We start from the raw sequence: 25,756 nt of genomic DNA on the forward strand, positions 1-25,756 counted from the left end.
AGCACACAGAAACATTCGCTGGCAGCATTTCCAGCATGAGAGACGAGAACTAACCCCTCTGGACAAGACAGAGAAGCAGCGGGAGGCCGGAGCTGGGAACAGGGAAGGACAACATGTGGAAGCGAGGGGAAAGAAAGAGTGTGAGATCAGCAGAGGAAGGGGGTGGGGGGCAGCATGGCGGCACAGCTTCCACAGCTTGTTTCCAATACTCCCACTGCCTCTCCCCAGTGACCACTCCAGGGATGCTGGTACCACTGTGATGGATCCACTAGAGACCCCAGGTGACTGACAGATGCAGACAAATTATTAACACCACAGCTGCTGCAAGACATCAGCAGCTCACTGCTTGTCACATAAAGCCCTGCACGACAGAGTGTGAGATCCCAGGACACTGCTGGGAACCTGAAGCCCACGGGGGAAGGAGAAGAGAGCAGCAGACCGCCCCCTCCGTGGCCCTGGGGCGAGCGTGGCGCTGGCAGCACGGCGGCCATTCCACAAGCAGAGTGTGGCTCCTCCGTGATGGCCGAGCCCGCAGTGATGGCCTGGGGCACTGATCTGCTTTCCGACAGTTCCGTGTGCCCGCGGCTCACAGGCGCCGATGTTCCCTGGTCTCCCTTAACACAGCAATAGGCGAGATGTTGCCAGGTTACAAGAGGGGTTTATTCTACTCCTCTGCTTGAAATTCTTGTCTAGGGGCTGTGAATTTTCTGGCAAGACTGCAAACAAGACAGAATCAGATCAGAAACAAAAAATATTCTACCCTCATCCAACATTAAAAACAAGCACAGAAAAGACACTGCATTGACTAGCAATGAAGGGCAAGCCATGAAGATCCCATGGCCTTCTGAACATGGAGATGAAGACAGTGACCTCCACTGATTTTTAGGGTCACCCCAATCTAAGAGCTAGTGTGTGGCAATAGCCCTAGGAATCACAGAAACTTAGGGAGGATGACCATTGTTATCAATTCCCCCTCTCAGCGCCTCAAAAGGAATATGCCAAGCAAATCAACATAGCCATGCCTCGTTCTGTGCTGGAACAATTCATCAGGTTCTAGCTGAACTAAAGGCACGTATAATCTGGAACCAACTGCTGCGTGTCTGGTGGACATGGCAATGTCAGGTTAACTTGATCGGGAGGGGTTTTTCCAACCTAAACGACTCTAAATTCTACATGCCAGCATGATTGGCAAGGCAGCATCCAGCTGGTACCTGCCATGATTTTAGACCCCGGACTCACACAGAAATGTTGGCTCCCATCATGTGAGCCCCTTCCCTGCTCCCGGCAGACACCGTTCATTTTCCTCACAGTCTGCACTAGCTGTTGGGGCCGCACTGGCCGGCGGTCCCAGCAGTCCCAGCCCGTGCGGCTGTTTCCCCCCCACCTCGCGGGAAGCCGTGCGGGCCCTCACCGCGTGAAACGGCACTAAGGACGGGCCGCAGCGGCTCCTCTAGCAGCCGTCGTGACGGGCCCGGCGCACCCCACGGCCCTGCCCGCCCGCTCGGCGCGGGAAGGGGCGGCGGCTCCGGGCTGCGGCGCGGCGCGCGGTCCCCCCTCGCGTCCCCCCGCGCTCCGTCGCCAGCACCATCGGCACCGAATGGCAACGGCGCGCCCGGCACGGGCAGGGCGTGCGCCTGCCACGGTCCCGGCCGCGCCGCGGGCGGGGACCGGCCCGGCCCGATCCGCCTGCCCGGGGCCGGGCCGGGCCCGGCGGGGCCGGGCCGGGCGAGCAGAACCTCGGCGGGCGGAGCGCGGCCCCGCGGGCCCGGGCGCAGCGCGCGCATGCTCGGCGCGGCCGCGTGAAGGTCAGCGCGGGCCGGCGGGGACGCGCGGGGGGAGCGCTTTAACCCCTCCCGCGCCTCAACGGCACCGCCCGCGGACGGACGGGGGGGCGGCTCCCGGGGCTGCGGCGGCGAAGCACAGAGCGGGGTCGTGCTGTTGTCGGGACGGGCGGGAGCGCTTCGCCCCGGCCCTTTGTCCCGCCGCCGGAGCATGCGCTCGGCTGCGGATTTCAGGGTTTTCTTATTTTCCCCTTAGCTGCAGATACAGCATGGAGCCGCAGCTGCCCCGATCTCCATCGATAGCCACTGATCACCTTCCGGAGCAGGAGGACGTCTGCTATGAAGTGCTACTAATTTAAGCTGCAGACCATACAATATATACTGTAATCTACCTGGATGTTCTTAACAGACATCCAAATTAGATTTCCTTGAACATCAAATTCCAGGGCCAGCCACTTGAAAATTACGGAATGGCACACTAGCTTCAGCTGTCAACTGAGTTTAAAAAAAAAGTTTAAAAATCCCTGTAATAATAAAAACTCAGTTCTTACTTAGTATGATTGTAGTTCTCCAAGCACTTCAGAAAATAAATCAGTAGAAACAGCTCTTACATTTTGCAAATGGAAAATAAGGTACAAATGGATGGAAATGACTTGCCCAACATCACCTAGCTGAGAATGAAACCCATTTCCTGTGATTCTTCAACCCTTTACAATAGTGTCCAGGAAAACTACTGTGTGAGGCATTTGCACAAAAGGGTGAAGGTTACCATGCAAGATTTTCATTTCCCATATTAAGAGAAACAGCATATAATTTAATTTTAAATGGTTTGGTTTTCTATTTTCCCAACTTTTTTTTTTTCCCATAAAAGTATAGAAAATAGTTGTCAGTGCTCTTTTAAAAAGTGACTGATTCAACCTAAGTCGTCCCCAACTGCTTCAAGTATCCTAGCAGCTCCCAGCCATCTCTGGCCTGGAAGTTCTCTGTGCCATAGGGCTCTCTGCAAGTCTTGTGTTCCTCCACGGTTTCTTGAAGGCTGAGCACACACTGGAGCCTCATTCATACTCACTTTCAGCTCGCTTCATGTCACATTCCCAGACCATTTCATTTCAGAGAAAGGCTGACCTCCTTCCCTGGTACTTCCTGGGGCTCTGGGAGCCCACCTGGTCTCTGTGTGTGTGGTTTGGTTTAATTTCTGTGCTGTTATTCAGGCTTTTCAGGCTGTTAAACTGATGGTCTGATTAGAAAAGAGATGAACCACGTTGTTGTTTTAGGGAGACATGTTTGCTGCTACTTGCAATTTTTTGATCTGTAGGTAGTTACAGAAGTACGTGAAGGTGCTGATTGCCTTAAGCAGGTGTAGTTTCCCTCATCCAAGTTTCACTAAAGTCAGCATCGTGCTTTTCACTGAAATTTAAAGTATTTGCAGCAGTTTTGGAATTGATGCAGTGTGGCATAGAAGACATGCTGGAACCAGACAATATCCCAAGACTGAGGCTCTGCTTAATCTAAAGAAATGTCCACTTGTTCCTGAGTTCAGAATTATTCAGTAGTCTCATTAAAAATATGGATAATAGACAACATGCTTATTCAATTTCCTAGCAACATACGGTTTGGAGAGATTACAAGTTTGCTACAAGAAATTATTAAAATTAAAATCCAGAGGAACTGGAGACATGTCCTGTTTTTTCCAAACCACAATTCAATCAGAAACAGTGCACAGTTCCACATCAGCATAGATACCAACGACTATCTAAACAGAAGATTGGGAACAACTGGCTGAAGAGTTTTTTTCAGAAAAAAATATCTGGGGATATGATAGATCATAAGCTGAATGTGAGTTAACAGTACTACACTGACACAAAATAAAGAGATAAAACCCCCAGAAGATCAGGAACTGCAGGAATGCTGCCCCACTGCTCTCATCCCCTTGGTGGCAGCATAGGCACTGACAACAATACTCTAGATTAATCTTTTCTCCTCATTTTCGTCTCTCCTCCTTCCCCCCAGCCCCTGAGCTCTCCAGGGCACAAGTGTTCCAGCTCAACATCTCCTTAAGGTTGCAAAATTAAAGTTTGCCAGAATTGCTGAAGAACTCTTCCAAAGCAATTCTGTTGTGGTATGAATCGTCAGTGTCTCATGCAGACCAACCTTTGCAGTCAGGGGCTCTGTGCATCAGAGGAAACGTGGGAGAAATCAGGAAACCAGGATGGTTCAGGAAAGGACAGTAAGTGTAACAAGAACTGTACGGCCCAAACAAGATAAAGAGAAAACAACAGTTGTCAGGTATCCAAAAGGCTGCTGCAAATACAGGGAAGAGCTGCTCCCCATACACAGAATACAGGAAATAATGGATTGAATTTCTCCCAGGAAGATTTATGTTAGCTATTAAGAAGCACAGCAGTGACAGTGGAGATGTTCTGGGATAGTTTGTCCAGCAAGGATGGGAATCCCAATTGCCAAGGGTCTTTCAAGAACACGTTAGACAAGCATCTATCCAGAGTGATGCAGGTGGTGTAGACTCTGACTTGGGGCAGGACAAAGGACCACCTGATTTCCAGAGGTTCTTTTTGCCTTATTTCCCTACAGAAACTGTATGAAATTTTGTAACACAAAGGTTAAGGTGTCTTTTTTTTTCATCCAGAGTAGTTTCCCCTGACAGATTTCACATATCTCATGCAAGGAAATTTAAACCAAACAAAAAGAGTTCCTTAAATTTTTTATTGCACGAGAAAGTAGACATCTGATTGTTATGACAATGTACGAATGAGGAATCTGCATATGCCAAGTGCTACCAGTCAGTCTTTGGGGCTTCCCAAGGATCATACGGCTTTTATATTGTAGCTTTTTGCTCTCTATTTGACTCCTGTATCTTCAGCCACAATCTTGTATCACTGTCCCACAGGCTCTCCTTTCTCTGTTAGGCCTTTCCACTAATTGTTTCTAAAGTCTATCTGCAACGAAGAAGTATGGGAAGGCATGGGAAGGGAAGGGGAAAAAATTAAGGCAAAGAAAAGTGCTTGTCTCTGTTTCTGAAGGTTCCAAACATTATTGTGCAGAGGTAGAGAGAGAAACTTGTTCCCTGATTATTTAAAATGTAATCAAAGGCAACAGCAGAGATGCTAAAAGATGGAGAAATATATAAAATATGTATGTAATATTATAGGATACAAAATAATGAGTCATCAGAATTATCATGTCATCAACCATACTAACATTTTAGCCAATTCTGCACAATTCTGCACAATTCTGTTTGACCTCATGGTAAGCTGTCTAGTTCTACTGTGCCTTTATCTCCACTTTTCCATCCTCACCAACCCTCTTTATATTGAGTGTGCAGCAACAGCTGTGCACGGCTTCAAACATCTGAGCAAATAACCAGAGCACTGCAAACAGCAGCCACAATCATCACACTCTAGCCAAGGGCCAGAGCAGAGCTGCAAAGTGTGAGAGGTTACTAGTAAGACCTTGGTCCTGGAAGAACAGTTGGGAATGCAGATTTGAATTTTTCAAAATTGAAGGAAATAGAGGAATTATTGGTGGGTAATCATGAGGGAGCAGAGAAAAAGACCTATCAACAACTACCCTCAAACCAACTGGCCCCTAGTCCAAAAGGTGTAAGTATCTTCATAATATTTGGTGGTTAGAATGATGGCTTTGGGGTGCATTTGGTAAAGGCATCCTAAAGATTCACCTGCTGTCACTCACTGACAGAACACAGCTGAGGGAACCACTGGGTCAGCAACTGGGAACCACTGGTTCTTCCCAATGAGGGTAGTGAGACACTGGTACACGTTGCCTAGAGAAGCTGTGGCTGCCCCATCCCTAAAAGTATTCAGGCCGGGCTGGACAGGGCTTGGAGCAACCGGGTCTACTGGCTGGACTGGGAAGTCCCTTCCGACTCAAACCATTCTACAATTCTCTGATTCTATGTATAATCAACAGCAACCATGTCACATATAATAACCCTTTCAGATATAAGTTTATTTCACAGCACTTTAAATCTTGGTATTCCTAGGGGACAGCTGCTAACGCTTACCAACACTGTCCTTGATGGTCCTTTGTGTCTAATGTTTATGCTTTGAAGCATTTCCACATAGCAGTCACATCCACATTCACTTCTCCTTTTGTCAGACTAAACAAGTGAAAACTGTTATTTGCATTCCTAAAACTCTGTGCCTATTTCTTATCATTCCATCTTTTTCCTGTCAGTCCCAGTTAACCTGGCTAGAATAAGGGCAGACAGAACTGTACCTCCAGTGTCCAGGCCACATCCTCGTGTGCCATTATGACTTTTCTCACGAGCAGAAATCCATCAAACCTCGCTAGGCTCACAGCTGCCTTCCACAACATCCTGACAGTGACAGCTCCACATTATCTTGAAGGTGCACTGATGTACTGGGCTGTTTCTCCTTCTTAAGCACTGTCATTAGATCAGCTTCTGGCTCCAGTGTCCAGGCCACATCCTCGTGTGCCATTATGACTTTTCTCACGAGCAGAAATCCATCAAACCTCGCTAGGCTCACAGCTGCCTTCCACAACATCCTGACAGTGACAGCTCCACATTATCTTGAAGGTGCACTGATGTACTGGGCTGTTTCTCCTTCTTAAGCACTGTCATTAGATCAGCTTCTGGCATACAGTGCCTACTCCTGTGACAAGGTCCCAAGTGCATGGCTGTGCACTGTACTGTCACCAGATACCAGCTGATTTCTGTTTGTGTAGTTCACAGTCAAGCAGTTCTTCCCATAGAACCTGTTCTCTTCTGCTTCAACGATACCTATTTTGTATCACTAGCAAATTTAATTATACATTGCCTATTTTTGTGCCATGGGCATTAGTGAAAATATTAAATGACACCAGTGCCAAGACAAATCCTGAAGAAACTGCAATGTCTTTTGTCTTCTTTACTAAGCTCCTTACCTACTTTGCAGTTCTGCTATTACCTGTCTTCTGAGTCCCAGCCAAATTTTCAGATCACACTGTATCAAAGGCTTCACTCAAGTCTAGACAAGAAAGACATTGATTCCTTTGTGTAGAAAATTACTTATCTGAGAAAGAGTAGATTAGTAAACTTAGGCTGCTTTTTCACACCATGCATATCCTTCTCATGCTCAGTTATTTTCTCTTTCAAAAATCATTCTTGAGCCTTGCATGGACTTAGGATGAAGCCAGTGCATCTGCCTAGAGTACTCTTGCCCTTCTGTATTGTCAGAAAACCTATAGGATTTCCTGTTTGTTTGTCCGGAAAAACAAATTTAAAGTCCATTCTGATTAATACCAGCAATGTTAAGAATTATGTCCTATTCTCACTGAAAATCATTTGAAAAGTATCTATAGTTTAAGCAAATCAATAGCCAGTAAATATGGACTGAAGGATGTATTAATATGCACAGCTGCCTAAGAATTCAGCACTAGGAGGCTGGAGAAAGGACAGAACCAAAGAAGGAAAACAGAGCAATCTCGGCACGGACTGTCTCATAAATCCAGCTCTCACTTCAACTGGACTGGAAAGGACAACTTACAGGGGAATACAATCACATTGGCCTTAGAACATGATGGAACTGAGAGCAAGTAATAGTGGTGATCATAAAAAAACTGTGTTGCCAGACAAGGCCAAATGTCTTTTAAAATTATTTTATTTGGCAGAATAATTACAACAATTACAGATTACCCCAAAAAAGTCAAAGTTAATCTCAAATGGTACATCATTACAGCAAACAATGGCTTTGGAAAAAAATACAATGGCAGCCAGTGGGAAATGGCAAATATGACTTAGAGGCAATGTAGTAAAACATTATCATATGCCTGAAATTCTTAAAAGGAACATAATTTGTATGCTATTTGTATGTAACATTACTGAAAAGTTACAAATGAGTAATAAAAACAGGTGGAAGGAAAGTGACTATTATGGACTCCAAGGTTGGTTGTTACATACAGATTTTTTTAACCTCCTTCAAAGATCTAAAAGAGGGAAGCAAAATATATGTAGATTAAATCCTCACACAAGAAGATTTTGGAAAAATTTCACAGCCAGTCAGGGGAGAGGATAAAAAACTCAACTTGGCCTAAAACATTAGACAGGAGATTTAAGCAGGAAAAAATCAAGCTGGTGGAGATATATCCTGAGGTGGAAGAACTGTGCCATGTCTGTGCAGCAGGTAGGATGGTTTGCTAATCCTTTCAGCATCAATCCACCCATTACATAAATACATGTATGAAATCATAGGACAGTGAGCACAGCAGCTCGTGGCACAGAGACACGATTACAGCACTTGGGCTCCAACTGGACAATGGGCCTTCGACTAAGACTCATTCTGAGCAACCAAGTATTGCAGAAATGGAAACTGTCTGGCTTCAGCACAACACAGTGGTTTGTCTGCTCCTCTCCCTCACCAGAGCACACGCACAGCAGGCTGGCAGCTCCCAGCTCAGAGGCACAACCTGCCTTCGGCAACGGGGTCACCCAGCACACAGCGTGCACAGCACCGCACCGCATGTGATCCCAGGAAAAAGCACGTCTGAATGACAAGGCACACAAGTGGTGGCACAAGTTACTTGTTAAATCATCTTCAAAACGTGCAGAAGAAACACAGGCAGAACAAACTTAAGTTGAATCATTATGGCATTCAGTGCTTTTCAAAACAAACAGAGTTTACATTGGAGAACTCCAAGGAGAGAGGCGTGTTTGTGCATGGCCATGCACTGTCAGAGGGAGAAGAGCTGTGTGTTGTACTTTGTGTCAGTCACATTCTCTGCCACATGTCACAATCCTTCCCATTCTTGGGACTCAGTAGTTTCTGGTGCCTGAGAGTATGAGGAAGTACAGCTAAGAACAATGTAGTCTCTGACCTTGACAGTTTACAGATGAAGTTAAGAGATGGAAATAGAAGGAGCGCAGTGGAATAGAGAACACCAGTCATCCTGACAGGCATGCCAGCTGTCTGGCTGCACTTGCTCGGAATAGCCACCAAATCCCTACCCTGTGCACCCCATCCTTGGCACCTGTTTTCTGGTCAATTTATACCCAGCCTGAAACTTGAAACCATAGAAACAATGAACTTGTAGGGGATTTTGACTACCTTATTGTCTCTTGGGAAATAACTATGCTTCCTTCTTCAAAGAGATTCCCTAGTGTTCTGATGCTAAAGCCAAGCTGGTATATATACATATGATACAGCAACACCAAATACTAATTATAAATATGATGCCAGATAATAATACATAAATTTCTGCTAAGGTTATAGAGAGAAAGGCTTTCTAAATCGTTAGTTGTAAGTCTGAGATACCATAACAATTAAAACAGTATTTTTAAATCCTTTTAGTTAAGATCTTGGATATTAATCTCCAGTAGGGTATTCACCTAATCTAAACAAGAATAAAACAAACCTAAAAAATTTGTGGAAAGTTTATGTAATGGAAAGTTAATCACTAATACTCCAATAATAAGAAATACAGGGAGCCAAGAAATATTCCAACACGAAAAAAGCTTGTCGTATTTCTGTTCTTCAGAAAATCTTCTTTTGTCTATCACATAACTTAATCCTTTCCTGCTGCATTTGATCTTTAGCAACTCTTACACTTGGCTGACTTTGTTTTGACAGTTACTCTTCTTTTTCATTTTCTGTTTCTCCATCTCCTTCTATTCGAGTCAATCCTTCCTCTCCCCAGTTCAAGCTCCTGCTGTTGCACATCACAAAACTGCAATTCTGTCTCTTCTGAACTTGGCAAATACTTTTTTTTCACTCTGATTAAATCCTCTTGGAATGCCACAGGCTAAAATTTGTTCTGAAACTGTCTATATGCAGTATAGATACTGCATATAGATAAGGGCCCAATTCTACATCCCTCTGCATCCCATCAGCCTTATGCATTTGCTGATTTTACCCTGCCCTGCATCCACTTTGCCATGCAGCTCCAGGATGCCTTGTCTCTTCCACAGTGCTGCAAGGCATCAATAATCACAGTTCCTCATGATAAATTATTTAATAAAAAATCAGTTGCAAACCTACATCCCTCTCCTGTTACGGCGTTATTTTAAGGATTAGCATTGATCTTCCCTTATACTTCAACTCCATTTGTCTCTCAAAAGACCAGTGCTGTGAACCCTCTTGCCTGCCTGCAGAAACAATAGGCCTCTGACCTATTTCAAACCAGACAAAACCCTGAAGAACACCCTCAGAAAATTACTGTTCTGTCTGGCAGCTGGTAAAGAATGAACCACATATAACTCCAATAGTTAATATTTCAGTTCCTGATCTTGTTGCAGTCTCCCTGCAGCAAAGCATCTGAGAGAGCAGGAACATGTGAAATGCTTTTTCTGCCATTTGCCTATGGTTGGAGGACAGAAGGCCCTCAGTCACTCTCTTCAAACCGATGAAGCTGTGACATATTCTCCTGATTCCTATTGCAACGGTGCTGTATCTGCTCCCAGACTGACAGCCCACCTCTCCCTCCTCACAGAAAACCTCCGAACATCCATGCTGTTAGTGACGCTGTCTCTGGTCCCTTTTCACCCTGAACATGCACTGAATTCCAAAGTAACCGACAACCCACAGGACAGGAGTGCTGTGATGGCTGGAGACAGACTCTTTAGGAAGGGCAGGCTGGGGGATGAGGAGGAGGAACTGCCCTTCAGCCAAGCGTGTGGCTGGAGCACACAGAGCTCCATCTTGGGAGGGACAGAGAATCAACTGAGCGCTCACAGACCAGAGGTGGGAACAGAGTTATCAGGCAGACCAACGTGTAGCGCTGTGGTAGGTGTCGGCTGCAGACCACCTGCTGAGGAAGAAGTAGTGAGACCACAGACAGCAGCAAAAGTCCTCATGTCCACAGTCTCTGGTCCTCATGGAAGATTTCAACCACCCCAGTATCTGCTGAGGGGATAAGAAAGCAGGGCACAAGCAATCCATGAGGCTTCTGGGTCACACTGAAGATAAACTCCTAACACGGGCATCTGAGGAGCAGACAAGGAGAGGTGCTCTCGACGTGGAAGAACTGGTCAGGAATGTGAAGGTCAGAGCAGCCTCAGCTAGACCATGAGATGATATTTCAGGAATATGAGAGGATGGATCAGGGTAGAAAACAGAATCACAGCCCTAGAGTTCAAAACAGCAGTCTTTGGCCTGTTCAGGGATCTTCTTGGAAGATTTCTATGAATTACAGCCTTGAAAAGAAGAGAGTTACAGGAGATCTGGTTGATTTTCAAAGATTACCTCCTCCAAATTCAAGACTGGTACATCCCACAGGCAGGAAATGAATCAAAAGCAGCAGGAGGCCTGCATGCATGAACAAGGAGCTCCTGACTGAGCTGAAGCATTACAAGAGGCAGAAGCAGGGACAGGTGACCCAGAAGGAATACAGAGACAGTGTCCAAGCATGCAGGGATGCAATTAGGATAACAAAAGCCCACCTGGAATTGAATCTTGTGAGGAACATGACGGGCAGACAGAAAGTTTTTTACAAATATCTCAGCAGTAAAAGACAGACATGGGAGAATGTGGGCTTACTGGGGAGGGGATTTGCTGAGAATGAAGTACTGAATGCCTTCTTTACATCTTTCTCTACTGGCAAGATTGGCTGTCAGGAATTCCAGGCTCCTAAGACCACTAAGATGTCTGAAGCGAGGAAGACTTGCCCCCAGTGAAGAAGGACAAGGTCAGGGAATGTTTGAACCAGATGCACATACACAACAGGTGAATGGGTTTTTACTTAGAAAAGGTTGCCCAAAGAGCAAGTTCACTCTACCACTGCAGATACTCAGAAGTTCACTGAACTTGGTACTCAGCAAATTGCTCAAGCTGACCCAGCTCTGAGATGGGAGGTTGGAACACACGATCTCGAGAGGTCCCTTTTAACCTCAGCCATTCTATGATATTATGATTCTACTCAGGAAAGACTTAAGCATGACAAGTAACTCAATCAACTTGCCCAATCAACATGCTGTGAATTCATATGAGAAACCACAGCCTGGAGACTGGAGCAGAAACAAGGCAAGGACAAAACACCTGGAGTGCCTTTACCTGAAAGCACATATGCCAGTCTAGAAGCAGCGATTGAAAGTGCTTTTTGCCTTAGAAGGTATGTATTAGGGGGCAAAACAGTATGATAATGAAGGTAAGTAATGGATTTCTATTTTGCTATCCTTTAATGCAGGACTAGGAAGAAGCTACTAGAATGAAAAGCAGCCTGTTGATGAAAAAAATTAAAACAAACACTGCTTAGTAATACCTACACACAATACATAGAAATGCATTCAAAATGCTGCTTCTAAAATAATTTTACCAGTTCATCACTTTGAAATGATCACTGTTCCATCAGTGCTTCTGCATCCCACGCCTCGTATTTAAAAAGGATAAAAACATCAAACCATGCTTAGATCCTACTTCTGGTGCGAAATACGAGTTGGCTCCCTTAGAAGAGTATCACAGTGGGTTTAGAAGAAGTGGTGCCTATTATACATAATTTGCTTACTTTATTAGCAGTTCCTGTGTGGTGGACCTAGTACAGGTAGGCCTGTCAGTGCCTCTGCACAATTTCTCCTTTTAGACACCAGGAAAGGGCTGAGATGCAGACTCCTTGCATATACACTGTTTCCTGTTTTTCAGATTTGTCTGTCCGCTCTTTTGAAAGAATCAACATCAAACACTCTCTGATGCCTCTCTGGATAGCAAAAATCCTGCTTTCCTTATGGGGAGCTTCAAAGAAGTCTTTAATGCTGGCAATTAGGGACTGAGGAAGGAACTCCCCAGATGAAACAACACTGCACAATTAATCTGTTTTACACAGGGAGCAGGAACAGTACCACACTATTCCAGTTCACTCCTCCTTGTCAGCTGCAGGATCAGAGCACCTGAATGTGCCCACAGCCTCTGCTCCAGGGAGGAGCAACGAAGAGCTGGGAGCCTGCGCTGATGAGCTCTGCACAAGCCCTCCTTGAGCACCCCTCTAGTCCATTGCCATGGCAACAGATAGATGCATTCCTGTTGCCAAGGAGACAGCCACTGCTTTTGGACACTGTGCCCAAAGCATTTCAGCATCTTTAAGATCATAAGGAGTTTTATACAGTCATAATCACCTCCCCCACTTAAGCACGTCAATCATTCTCCTTTCAGAATATGTTTTAAGCATTTTGCTATAATATGTCAGATTATCCCTAATAACTGGTTTTGATATCAACATTTAAAATGACATTGCCAACCTACAAACCTCTGTATGCCTGTCTTTTCTCCTGTTGTCCTGTTGCTCTTTCAATTCACTCTCACTGATCTAATGTGCAATAAACTGATTCCTTCCTCTCCATGGGCTTCCTGTGGTCGAGACCTGCACTTCCAGAAGAGCTGGTTGGCAAAAGGCAGTGTCCATCTCTCGTCTGCCTTCACCACTAGTTTTAACCAGAACATGTCTGTAAAATCAGCAGGCTCTGTACACTGGAGGCCTCAGGGCAGCAGCGCCGGCCCGCAGCACATGGCAGATTCCTGCTGTGTTCCCGAGCTGCTCTGTCGGTGCGGGAGCAGCTCCGCACAGGCAGGGTCAGCAGGGACACTGTCCTGGCAGTTCCGTACTGCCCCTCTGCGGCCGCCTTGGCCACTTCACCAGGGAGAGGTCCTGCAGCACTGGGACCTTAGCGGAGGTGGGATCTGCACTGCAGGACCATGCAGGAGCATCAAGTAGCCCCTGGGCTGCAGGATGCAGTCAGTGCCCACTGCACTGCTGGTGCCGCCCAATCCCGTTTCACATTCTCTCTCCTCCCTCGCGCAAGCCTTTTCCTCACCCTTCTGAAAAGACTGCACTGATACTTAAGATTTGCAATTTGGGGAGGGATTGTCAACTGAAACAGGGGCCTGCTGCTCCATATACCTGATGTGGGAAAGCAGAGACAGCTAGAGACTGGGCTCAAAGGATCAGTGGATAGCATGCCTCATAATAGGGAGCCTGGAGGCTTCTGGCAGCAGAGGGACCCCTTCTCCACCCTTATACCTCAATTTACAGAGTGAATGCAGTGCAGTGCCCTAAGAGTGAAGGGGAACACGGTCCACTTACTAATCACAGAACAGAATTACAGAATCATTTAGGTTGGAAAAGACTTTCAAGATCATCATATCCAATGTAAGTCCAGCACTGCCAAGTCCACCACTAAGCCGTGTCCCCAAATGTCATGTCTACGTGTCTTTTCAATCCCTCCAGGAATGGTGACCCTTCTACTTCCTTGAGAAACCTGTGCTGGGGCTTCACAACCCTTTCAGTAAAGAAATATTTCCCAACAACTTGAGGCCATTTCCTCTCCTCCTGTCCCTGTTCCCTGGGAGCAGAGCCCGACCCCCCCGCCTGTCCCCTCCTGTCAGGGAGTTGTGCAGAGCCACAAGGTTCCCCCTGAGCCTCCTTTTCTCCAGGCTGAGCCCCTTTCCCAGCTCCCTCAGCTTCTCCTGGGGTTCCAGCCCCTTCCCCAGCTCCGTTGCCTTCTCTGGACATGCTCCAGCCTTGTCATGAGGGGCCCAGAACTACCCCCAGGACAGGAGGTGGCTCGGCGGTGCCAGCACAGGGACAGGCACTGCCCTGGGGGTTGTGCCCACACCAGTGCTGGTACAAGTCAGGTGCCATTGGCCTCCTGCTTACCTGGGCACATCTGGGCTTACGTTCAGCTGAAAAAAAAAAAAACCAACACCCACAATATTTTGTGCTAGTTTTAAGCCTGTTGCCTCATAATTTCATCACATGCCTGTATCTTCTACAAATCCTAAGTCCATTTGTGCTTTGCCTTTCCTCAGTGGTGGCTGATGATCTCTACCACTTTTACCTTCGTATATCATTTCTCTAAAGAATTCTCACAGGCCTCCTCTGATGGAAATCCCTCCACCTCTCACTATCCTTATCACTTTTTCTAGAATTCCTCTAGTTCTACTAGTCACGGCATCTTAAGGGATACAGAACTCCATCCTCTCTTCAGAACATAGGAGAGCCATGGATTTATACAATATTACAACAGTAACTTCGGCTTTGCTAATTCATTTCCTGTAATACCTAACATCAAATTTTCCATTTTAATCACTACTGTTAAGCTCGTGTTTGCAGAGAACTCTCTATAAAGATGCCAAGATTTCTTTCCTGAGCTGAAAGAAATAATTTTAGCAACAATGTGGCTACATTGGCAGGTTTATTTTCTTTATGCACTTTACATATAAATTCATCAACCTGGAATTTATTCTGCCATATTATCATCCAGTTTTGAAACACACTTCCCCAATCCTAAGACAGCTTTAGGTTCTACTGCGTCAAATAATGTCACATTATAATCTAATTTTGTTGTTTCGTTATTTAGATCTTTGGAACTCATTCATCCTACACTGAGCACCAATGGGGAACCAAAAAGGCACAGAAACTCAGTATTTATTCGTCCTTCTACAGCCACCACCTTCAGCAACTCCAGGTCCCAGGGATTGCACTAATTCAGCTTAGACCTCTTGAAAGCTATGCCTGTAGTTTCCTAAAGGCTCATCAGTCAGTGGAAGTCTGCTCTTGGGCTTTGTCACCATTATCCCTTGACTCACAGCCTTGTGTCTCTCTTTTTCTGTAGCACTTTCCCCATTTACTTATTATCCCCTTTGCATGGAGAACCTCCTTGACTGCCTGACCTTAATGAAGAAGAGGTGTGCTCTCGCCTTGCGTGTACCCTTACATTTCCTGGCAAAAATTCACCAGGAAGTGCAAATTCCTGCCCCTGGGGAAGAAAAACCCCAGGCATCAGAATGTGCTGGCAGCCACTCAGCCAGAGAGCAGTTTGTCAGACAAAGACCCCAAGTGGAACACGAGGCAGCAGCAAGGGTGGGGTACCTGGGCACAGTGACATCCAGGAGGGGATCCTTCCCCTCAGTGCAGCATGATGAGGCCACAGCTGGAGTGCTTTGCCCAGTGCAAGAGAGACATGTACATACTGAGGAGTGCAGAGAAGAGCCATGAAGATGACAAAGGGACTGGAGCATCTCTCCAGTGAGGAAAGGCCAGGAGTGCTGGTACTGCTCAGTCTGGAGAAGAGAAGGCTCAGAGGGGAGCTCGTTAATGTATAAAAATACCTGATGGGAGCATGCAAAGAGGATGGATCCAGGCTCTTTTCAGTGGTGCCCAGTGACAGGACCTGATGCCAGGGTCACAGACTGAAACACAAGAAGTTCCCTTGGCACATCAACAAATGGTATTTTACAGTGAGGCTGACAGGTTGCCCAGACAGGTTGTGGAGTCTCCCACCTTGGAGATACTGAAAGGCTGTCTGGACACGGTCCTGGGCAACCAGTTCTGCTTGATGACCTCCAGAGGTCCCTTCCAACCTCAACCATTGTATGAGTCACTGCTTTTTCTTACTGCTTACAAGGAGTTTTCTTTATTGACTATTTCCCTTATCAGCTTTTATATTCTTTAGAAACCTTGCTGAGAGCCATTTTCAAAACACTGAAGTGCAATATGCTGACAAACCCACTTTGATTTACATGAGCCATCGAAGAATTCTAATCCTAATAAAACAGGGACACAACTGAGAATAGAATAGGAACATAACAGACCCATGGGGCACTGTTTATCTCTACAGAAGACACGCTGACTCCTTACCTGCAATGGCACACTTACACACCTCCTCTTCAAACAAAAAACAGGACTCCACGAATTACAACTTTGTGTGCAATTTATATTGTTAAAGATATTAACAGATGAGGATGGCTGCAACACTTGACAGAAGCATTCACTCAGAAAATAAAATCTGAAGGAGTAATGAAGAGTCTGATAGAAGACACTACAGAACATGCTATCAGTCAGTACAGTTTTTTTATCACACTGCAGCCAGTGCTGGTCACATCTCTGAAAGCATACAGCAGAATTATAACCATACAGATATAGAAAGACTAGGTACAAAATAATCCTCTTATGGAGAGGAACTGAAGCAGAGTGCATGTTTATGTTGCAGAGGAGGGGGGAAATATAAAGAATGAAAATTGTCACTGTGATGAAAGGAGCACATTGTCGTGTAACAGAAGAACTTGAGGACCACCAACAAAAATGGAGGACTAAGTTCAAAATGAATGAAACCTTTTTCATGCAAAATAGCCAGCCTGGGACACCAACGGACATAGGACTTGCCAAGAGACACTGAAGATGCAAAAAGCAGTAACTAGATAAGGAGCATCCAGTTTTCTTGGACTTGTAAACCACTTGGCAAAATCTGTATGTGTTAAATGTCCACAAGACACACACCACCATTCACTTCAGAGGATGGTGGAGACTAAAAGTACCAGACAGTCCATAGCAAAGTAGTGACAGCAGATGTTTCTCAGGTGCCCTGTCTCAGGGCACACTGCCTTGGTCCCTAGCTGGTCTGTGCACATCCCAGGGAGATCCAGAGATGCTGTTCTTAGCAGTCCAAACTGGTTCACTTCCTTACTAAGATAGGTCTGGACTACCAAGCCCAAAACTAGCACAACAATTACTTATAAACCACATACAGATACTGTTGCACTAGACACTTTCATTCATACAAGAATGACAAGTATTAAGAGAACAAGCAGAGGGGCTGGCATGGCCTTTAGAGCTTCAAATACTTCCTTTCCCCAAGTCAGCCTTGATCTGCCAAAACCCTTCTTAACAAGTATTTGTCCAAGTTCTTAAACCCTCCACTGATAGAAGGTCTACAAGCAGTATATCGCATTGAAATTTCCAATGGTTAACCAGCTTGTCTTTGTGAAAGGTATAAGGCTCACAGTAAGGACCTACGGAAATCAATTAGTGCTCAGTAAAATATGGGTGTCACATGATCCAAAAGTTTCTTTTAGCCATAAGATCCATTAATGTGTAAACAACCATGATCAGTGCAGATCAACACCTGGCTTCATGGCTGGTGTTGATGCCAGGGCTTCAGCTTCTCCAGTCATGGGATGTTCTTTGATGAATACAGATTACTAAGGAGAGACAGGATTCACCATCAGCCAGTTCCCTGAGGACCCTGGCACGTGTTTAATCAGGTCCTATGGACTTGAGTATGTCCATGTTCCTCAGATGGTCTAGGTCCTGATCTACTCCTACAGTGGGCAGGACTTCATTCCCCCTGTCCCTGCCTTGAGATTCAGAGAGTCCAGTGATTTGGGAAGAGCAATTACAAGTGAAAACTGAGCAGGAAAAAAAGTTGTTGAATACCTCAGCCTTCTCCATTTTGGTCGTCACTAATTCTCCATCTCATTTATTGGGGAATACAGTTTCTTTTGCCTTCCTTGTCTAACCAGCATACCTGTGCAAGGAAGCCCTTATTCTTCACATCCCTTGCTAAACTTAGTTCCAGCTGTGCCTTAGCTTTCCTGATCCCATCCCTACACTCCTAGGCAGTATCCTTATGTTCTTCCCAGGATGTGTGTTCCTGCTTCCACTGTCTCTGCATTTCCCTGCTGTGTTTCAGTTTCAGGAAGGAGGTCCTTACTCAGCCATGCTGGTTTCCCACATTTCTCAGCTGAGTTTTTGAACATTGGAATCAATAGTTCTTGGGCTCTAAGTAAAATGTCTTTCAATAGATGTCAGCTCAACATCCAAATGGAAATCAGGATCCAGTGGTGTCTCTTGGGGCTCCATACTGGGACCAGTACTGGTTAATATCTTTATTAATGACACAGACAGTAGCACTGAGTGCACCCTTGTGTGTGTGCAGGTGACACCAAGCCAAGGGTGCAGGTGACAAGCTGGAGGGCAGGGATGGCATCCAGAGGGAGGGACCCTGAGAGAGTGGGCCCATGGGACCCTCATAAAGTGCAGCAAGGCCAAGTGCAAGGCCCTGCACCTTTGGGGCAATTGTCTCACCTATCCCAGTACAGACCTGGGGATGAGTTGACTGAGAGCAGCTTTGTGGAGAAGGACTTTGGAGGTGCTGGTGGATGAAAAATAGAACAGATCCTGGTCACGTGCGCTGCCAGCCCAGAAACAATCAGTCCTGGGCTGATCCCGCAGCATGGACAGCATGTGAGGGGGGGGATTATTCCTGTTTGCTCTTGTCAGACCTCACCTTGCTCCACAGTACAAGACAAACATGGATCTGCTGGAGCAAGCCCAGAGGAGGCCATGGAGATGCTCTGAGGGCTGAAGCCCTCTGCTCTGGAGATGGGCTGAGAGAGCCAAGGGTGTTCAACCCAGAGAAGAGAAGGCTTCAGGGAGATTTTCTTGAAGCCTTTCAGTATTTAAAGGGGGCTTGTAAGAAAGACAGAGACTTTTTACCAAGGCCTCTAAGACAAAACAAGGGACAACACTTTTAAAGTGCCATTTTAAAGAGGGTGGTTTTAGATTAGAAGGAAGGCATTTTTAGTAAGGAAGACATTTTTTACAATGAGGGAGGTGAAACACTGGAACATGACTAGGTGATCTGTAAAAGATCCCTTCCAACCAATACATTCTATGCCTCTGTGAACCACAGTGAATGAGCTTTGTACCTTCTCCTGCAACTACGCAGATTGGCCCCTGTCCACACAGAGTGTGATCAGCCTGCCAGCCCATTCAGTTACTATGTGGTTATCCCCATGATCTCAAAGAACAAACAAGAATAAAAACGCTTAAGTAACCTTCCACTATGTCCTCTTTCTACCATGAAACTGGAAAGCATAAAAATCTGCAAGTAACATTTTAAAATCATTCCTCACAGGTCTCACAGCTGCAAACACAGCTCTTGCTTTCCATCTAGACACCACCTCTTAACTCTAAATTCTGCTGTTGCCATGAATCATAGATATTTTATCAGAGGAAAATGACTGGTTTAAATCTTTAAAAATAATAAATTTATAAATTTTCAATATCATTCTTTGTTGGGCCTTGCAATTTCACCAAGTGAAGTCAAATTTCTTTCACATCATAGACTCATAAAATGTTAAGGGATTGGAATGGACTTAAAGATCATCTAGTCCCATCCCCTCTGCCATGGGCAGGGACACCTCCCACTAGACCAGATCACTCAAGGCCTTATCCAACCCGGCTCTGAGCACTGTCAGGGTCGAGGCACCCACAACCTCCCTAGGCAACCTGTTCCAGTGTCTAACCACCTTCATAGTAAAAAATGTCTTCCTAATATCTAACCTAAATTTCCCCCTCTTTCAATTTGTACCCATTACTCCTTTTCTTATTACTGCAGTTACTAACAAATAATCCCTCTTCAGCTTCCTTGTAGCCCCTTCAGACACTTCCACACAACCTTCTCTTCTCCAGACTGAATAGTCCCAACTTTCTCAGCCTGTCTCCATAGGGGAGGTGCTCATCAAAAGCACATTTACAAATCAAAGGCCACATGCTGAAAAGTTAAGTTTACATGATTTCGCACTTCAATGCAATAGCTGTGCCTGTAAAAATAAAAATATATAACTGGTAAATTGTGTTTTCTTCCCTGCAGTTTAGGATCTCGAAAGGAATTGAACTACCTTTAAACAAATAATTTTTTTAATTTATTCACAGGCAGAGAGTAAGTGTGCCAAATTTGGGGGTAAAGGGTACGATATTGAATAGAATCTTACACTGACATTCTTGGAGTAGGCAAATTCTTCAGTCTAGCTAAGGCCTTCAATTAAGCCATGGTGCTAGTTCTGTTCAGAGAGAAATGCTTCTGTCCCTTGCTTTGGGCACTGATCACAGACAGACACAGACACCATCTCTGTGCCAGTACAGAAAACAGAGAAGGCTGCAGGACTGTAAGAGGCCAGAAGGGAAAGGATAGGAGGTTTGTCTCTCAAACACTGGAACCTATGAATGCAGAGTTTTTCAAGAAATGGAAGGAAGACCGAAAGAGCTTTCCATAAAATTCATGGGGTCCTTGTGCAGCATGGAGCTTCCAGTGCTCGCAAATACATCCAGGTACAGAAATGACAGTATCTTTGTCACTTCCATGTTTACTCAGTGAATATTGAAAACATTTGACAAGGGCATCTCAGGCTGTCAATTCACAAAAATTAAACACACCTCACTTGATGACCTCTGAGGAACCTTCCATGAACAAGACCAATTAGCCAGCGTCTGCATTATGAAAGCACTATGGAGAACACAGCGCAGCCTTGTGAGCTAGATGGAAAGGCACATAAGTTGTAGGTATCTGCTTATTTCCATGCACCCAGGACATTTCTATAAAAATGCAAAACCTGGATAACTCTCCTGGTATAACACCTGAACTCTCAATATTTTACAGTTTCAATTAAGAACCATTCAATTCCTTCAGCTGCATCTTTCCAGAAAAGATAAGTTCCTGGAACGCTGTTCAATTTAAGGAGAGACCACCAAATTCCAGGTGTTAGCCCAAGCACTCTGCTTGGAAACCACTGTATCAACACTGCACTGGATGAGGAGAGAGCGCCGAGTGATAAAGAGAACTGAAGGTTAGCATTAGCATCTTCATCAAAAAACTGAAGGAGTTTTCATACATAAGCTCTTCCAGTTAAAGTGAGAATTGTTATAACCTAGGCTATTTATTTCCAAAGCAAAATAGTATGCATTTCTTCTACCACACAGTTTACACTACCAGTGAGGTGACCTGTGCAGGCTGTGAAAGGTGAGAAGTCACCAATCCAGGTGTGGCAAAAACAAAAGTCCCTTATAGGCACACTGTGTACTGGCTGGGAAAACAGACAGGTGGATATTCACAGTGGAAGCAAAAAGTAGAATGTAACTAATGTTAGAAAATGAAAATCTGAGTGGCAGATTTGAGCACCGTATCATGGAGATGACCAATGCCCATCCAGCAACAGCAGATAGTGAAGAAGTCTTCCTAGCTGGGAAGAGCTAATTTAAACCTGCACTGAGAAGCATGGGAACCCCACAGATCAATAACCACCTGACAAGAACTAATTATATTTACCTGTGGCAAATGGAGTAATGAATTACCACAAAGAATACCTGCTGCTACTACTACTCCTCTTAGCAACTGCATCCTCCAACGTCACTTCCACTCTGCCAGATCAGCATCTTCCTGCCAGCACTAGTGCAAACTCTCACAGAAGTAATTGGCTATTCAAAGGACCCGTTTAGGTCAGCAGCAGCAAGCTGGCATCTTAGGATTTATTTCACAACATAGTATTTCCCATATGCCCAAAGGTAAACATTTTCCATCCCCAATACAAAGCACAGACACATCCTTCCTGACTAAAACAGGTCACCTTTCAAAGAGCTAAAACCTACCTGTACCAGACAAGGCAGCTGAACACCTGGAGTCACATCTGTGTAGACCAAGAAGAAGGAATAAACTTATCCTGTGGATGGAGCAGGAGACCAGATATTATGTCATGATGAATTAGCAGGAGATGCTCTCATTGACCTTAAGCAGGAACAGCTCTAAGACAGCAGGCTGAGGATGCATTTGGATCCAGCTCTGAAAAGAGAAAGTACGTACTGGGTGAGAGGGAAGTAATGTACAATAAAAACAACATTTCCTAGAACTGCACCAACCCATGTGACACTTCATAAGAAGCACAACATGGGGAAAAAAAGAGGGGGAGAAGAGCAAGAAAGGGAAGATGAGACTGACATAGTGGTTTGGGACTTCTCTGGAGACTTTGTACACAGGTGCATGTCCAGGCTGCCAGGACAGCAGTTTTGCCCAGGCACTGGCCCATCCATGTGGGCTCTTCAATTTCCCCACAGGACCCAGCTTGTATTTGTGGAATCTAGAAAGAACATGAAGGTCACTGCTTGCCTATAACCTGTCAACATACTGAGCAGGCTCTGATAAGAACCACAGGGTGGGTAGGATTAGAGTGGATCCCTGGAATTTGCCTGTCCCAAGAAACAAAGGTATCTTCTCAGACAGATGTTCTCAACCTTGGGAAGGCAGGCCAGCTTAGGAACATTGTCCAAGTCAGCTTGCTTTCATCCTTAAAAAAATCAACTCCTTAAAGAACTCAAAATCAACTCCTACCAGAACACTCCAGCATTTTAGCAGGCACTGTTAGCTGCCCCAGTAGAATAGGGAGAGTGCGGCAGACTGGAGTAACTAATGATCCCACAGATTTAGGGCATAGTCAGGCAGCTTCAGTGTCTGCATGCTATGATAAGTCCCAAAGAAGACGAACCAGGCTAAGAAGGAAAAGGGACCTGTTCCTTGGGAAGAGCTGAGCCAGCTGCACCTGCAAGTACAAAGCCCTGCTGCTCCTGACAGCTCTGTACTGTAGCTGATGAAGAAAAGCAGCATTACAGCAGAACAGGTGTGAGCACCAGCACACACAGCACTCTCAAGCATAAGCTCGCACCTAGACATGCAGATAGAAACAACTGTTCAAAGAATGGATAGGCAAGAAAGGGAAGTATGAACATTGCAGTGCCAGCCTGGGCAGTGCCAGGCGGCATGAATAGAGTGGGTAACTCCACCAGGGACAGGACCAAGGCTCTGGATCCAGTGGGGTCAGAAAAAGGGAAGAAAAAAGGACAGAAAGAAGATCATGGTGAATTCTGCTGAAACAGAGCTGTATTCAAGGAAGGACAGATCCCAGGCAAGCAGGGGCTGAGGCAAACACTGCAGTGGAGGCAGCGCAAATGAGAAGGGAGAGTGCATGAGGTACAGGAAGGAACACTACCGCAGCACTGAGGAAAAGGAGGAGAGCAAAGACTGAGTGTCCTCACCCTGCCTTAGGGGCAAGACCAAGCTGCAAGTTCCTCCTCACAGAGAGGTCAGGGCATTCAGCAAGGGAAGACAGGCTGGCTTCACTGGTCGTGTCCCCATGGAAAACAGCAGATCGTTGATTGCTCCTGAGACAGCACCAAGGAAGTGGTTATTTTCAGAAGCTGCAGGACTTCCTCGGATGGGCAGTAGGATGAAGTCAGTCTCTCCAAGAAGGGAAGTGCTGACAGTACCAGGCAAGGATAATGCACACGTTCCCAGATCATGCTGACTGGTGAATGACCTTGTTTGCTCCTCAGTCCCCCATTTTAATTCTACCTCAGTTTTTCCCAGCAGCAGCTCACACACAGGGATCCTCCACAGGCCACAGTGATGGAGGAAACGGAGAAGAGTTCAGGCCTCAGGGAACAGGAGGGAGGGAAGGAGCAGCAGTCTCCAGCAGCAGACTCCTGGTGCCAAAGTGAGATGGTTTACATGTTCAGGAAGTCAGAAGATCTTCCAGAAGGACACGCAGAGCATCAGTCTCCCACAGGCACTGATCTGTTAGTCCTGAGAGAGTATCTGGGACCATGTATCTCCCTCTGAAGACGGAACTGAGGGGCATCTTAGAGGCAGCAAGTCAAATACTCTCTCTCAAAAGCTGCCATCTCCTGTGTGAAGGCTGGTTGTTGCTGGAGCACCAGAGACAGCAGTCAGTTAGATGCAGGGCAGCGCTGGGGTGTCTCCAGGAACAGGGTGTTAAGAAGAGGACACTCCTCTCCAGAGAATGCATGGACCATGTCAGGGCAGGATGGGCAATTCCAGACGAGTGATGGTGTCTCCCTCGGTAAAGTCAGTCCCTGCTAAAGGAGACCCTCCCGAGGGGGCCTGCAGCCCACATTCGGGAGAGGTAAATGAGCACTGGGCTCCCCCTTTCTGCCTGCCTCTCCGAGCGAGCCGAGTTCCTGCAAGGCAGCAAAGCCGCCGGGGCTCGGAGGAGGACGCGGGGCCCGCGCTGGGACACCCGGCGGGGGCCAGGCAGGCGCCGTACCGCGTAAAGCCGAGTCCGGGGGAAAGATCAGAGAGCGCGGCGCGGCAGCCACCAGGGCGCTCCAGCCGCGGCTCCGCGGGAGAACAGCGGCGGCGGCGGCTGAGGAGGGAGGCACCGCCGGGCGGTACCGGCGGCGCGGGGTCCGCCCGGACTCCACCAATCTCCCGGGCGGGCGAGCCCGGCGGGCAGCGCCCGGGCGGGAGCAGCAGCGGTGCTGCCCGGGGTCCGTGCCCGGCCCAGGGGTACCGCCGGCGTGGGCGTCTCGCAGATGCCCGGGGCAGGGCCGAGCCGGAGGGCGGCCGGGGCGGGGGGGCCGCGCGGCGCTCACCGTCCCGTCCATGCTCCGCTCCCGCCGGGGCCGTCTGCGCGCGGGGCGCCTGCGCGGCGCTGCGGAGAGCGGCCAGGGACCGTCTGTAAAGTGCGGCTCGCCCGCCGCGCCAGGGCAGAAGGTCCCGCGCCGGGAGCGCCCGGCCCCGGCCGCGCTGCTGCGGCGGGACGGCGGTGCAGCCGCGGCCCCTGCCCCGCTCCCAGCCCCGCGGGGGCGGCGCGGCGCGGAGCTCCTCCCGGGGACAGGCGGGTGCGGCGCCCACACCCTCCCAGCCCCACGGGCCGCTCCGGCGCTGCTGCCTCGACAGAGCTCGAGAGAGGGACGGACTGGCTTTGGGTCCGCCGCCGCCACGGTCCCCAGCCCCGCCGCCCCTGCTTCCGCCGCCACAGCCACCCCCTTCTCTCCCCACCAGCGCCCCGCACCACCGCCAGAGCCCCCTTACTATCGCAGTCCCCCAGCCCCGCCGCCCCCGCCCCGCACTCACCCCCGCACTCACCGCCGCCCCCTGCCGCCCTCGCCGCCGCAGCCCCGCTGCTCCAGCAGCGCTCCCGACCCGCCGCCGCAGCCTCCGCGCGCTCCACAGCGCCGCCCGCCGTCCCCGCTCCGCATCACCCCCCCGGGCCGCCGGGCCCGACGCAGAGCCCCCGCCCAGCCCGGTGCCAACGCGGCCCGCGCTGCCCGTACCTGGCTGGGGACGAGCACCGCCCGCTCGCAGCAGGGTCGGGAGCGCTTCCGACCGGTACCGAGCGGGGCTCGCACCGACGGTGACGGGGCCGGGGTTCACCGGGAGGCAATGAGAATTCCAGTGGCGATGGGTACGGTACTAACAGGATGAGAGAGCAAACAGGCCAAGGGAGCTCTGAGGCACGTCCAATCCTTCAAATTCAGAACAGGCCCCGAGCTGCGATCCACTGTCCGCACGCTTTTCCTTGTGTTTAAGGAGCTGGTGACTCCCGGGAGGGTGAGGATGAAGGTACTGGGCCTGGCGGGTTAAGGGTCTTTGGTGCAGTGTCAAT

General features: G+C 47.5%; 1 protein-coding gene and 1 long non-coding RNA gene across 7 annotated transcripts in view; one reads left to right on the forward strand and one right to left on the reverse strand.

Moving 5' to 3' along the window:
* SMARCD3 (SWI/SNF related, matrix associated, actin dependent regulator of chromatin, subfamily d, member 3) overlaps window positions 1–25,312 on the reverse strand; it is an 80,695-nt gene extending 55,383 nt beyond the window's left edge. The window contains exons 1-3 of one of the 6 annotated variants that reach the window (XM_032125338.1): window positions 25,237–25,312; window positions 23,385–24,249; window positions 21,948–22,137 (exon numbers count right to left, since the gene is read on the reverse strand). Coding sequence is in view for 1 of the 6 variants with exons in the window: in XM_032125122.1 (XP_031981013.1) it covers window positions 1,240–1,299 (60 nt within the window). In the remaining 5 variants the exon portion in view is untranslated. Of the gene's footprint in view, window positions 1–1,239; window positions 1,315–1,411; window positions 1,520–21,947; window positions 22,138–23,384; window positions 24,459–24,740; window positions 24,842–25,236 lie in introns of those variants that run through there. The other 5 variants (XM_032125492.1, XM_032125405.1, XM_032125274.1 and 2 more) reach the window with 5 other exon arrangements.
* LOC116451901 lies at window positions 1,752–2,336 on the forward strand. The gene is made up of 2 exons (XR_004243364.1): window positions 1,752–1,805; window positions 2,038–2,336. It is a non-coding gene; the product is annotated as an uncharacterized LOC116451901 (long non-coding RNA).
* Window positions 25,313–25,756: the final 444 nt, after the last annotated feature.

Source organism: Corvus moneduloides, chromosome 1 (genome assembly GCF_009650955.1).
Source record: "Corvus moneduloides isolate bCorMon1 chromosome 1, bCorMon1.pri, whole genome shotgun sequence".
NCBI lineage: Eukaryota > Metazoa > Chordata > Aves > Passeriformes > Corvidae > Corvus > Corvus moneduloides.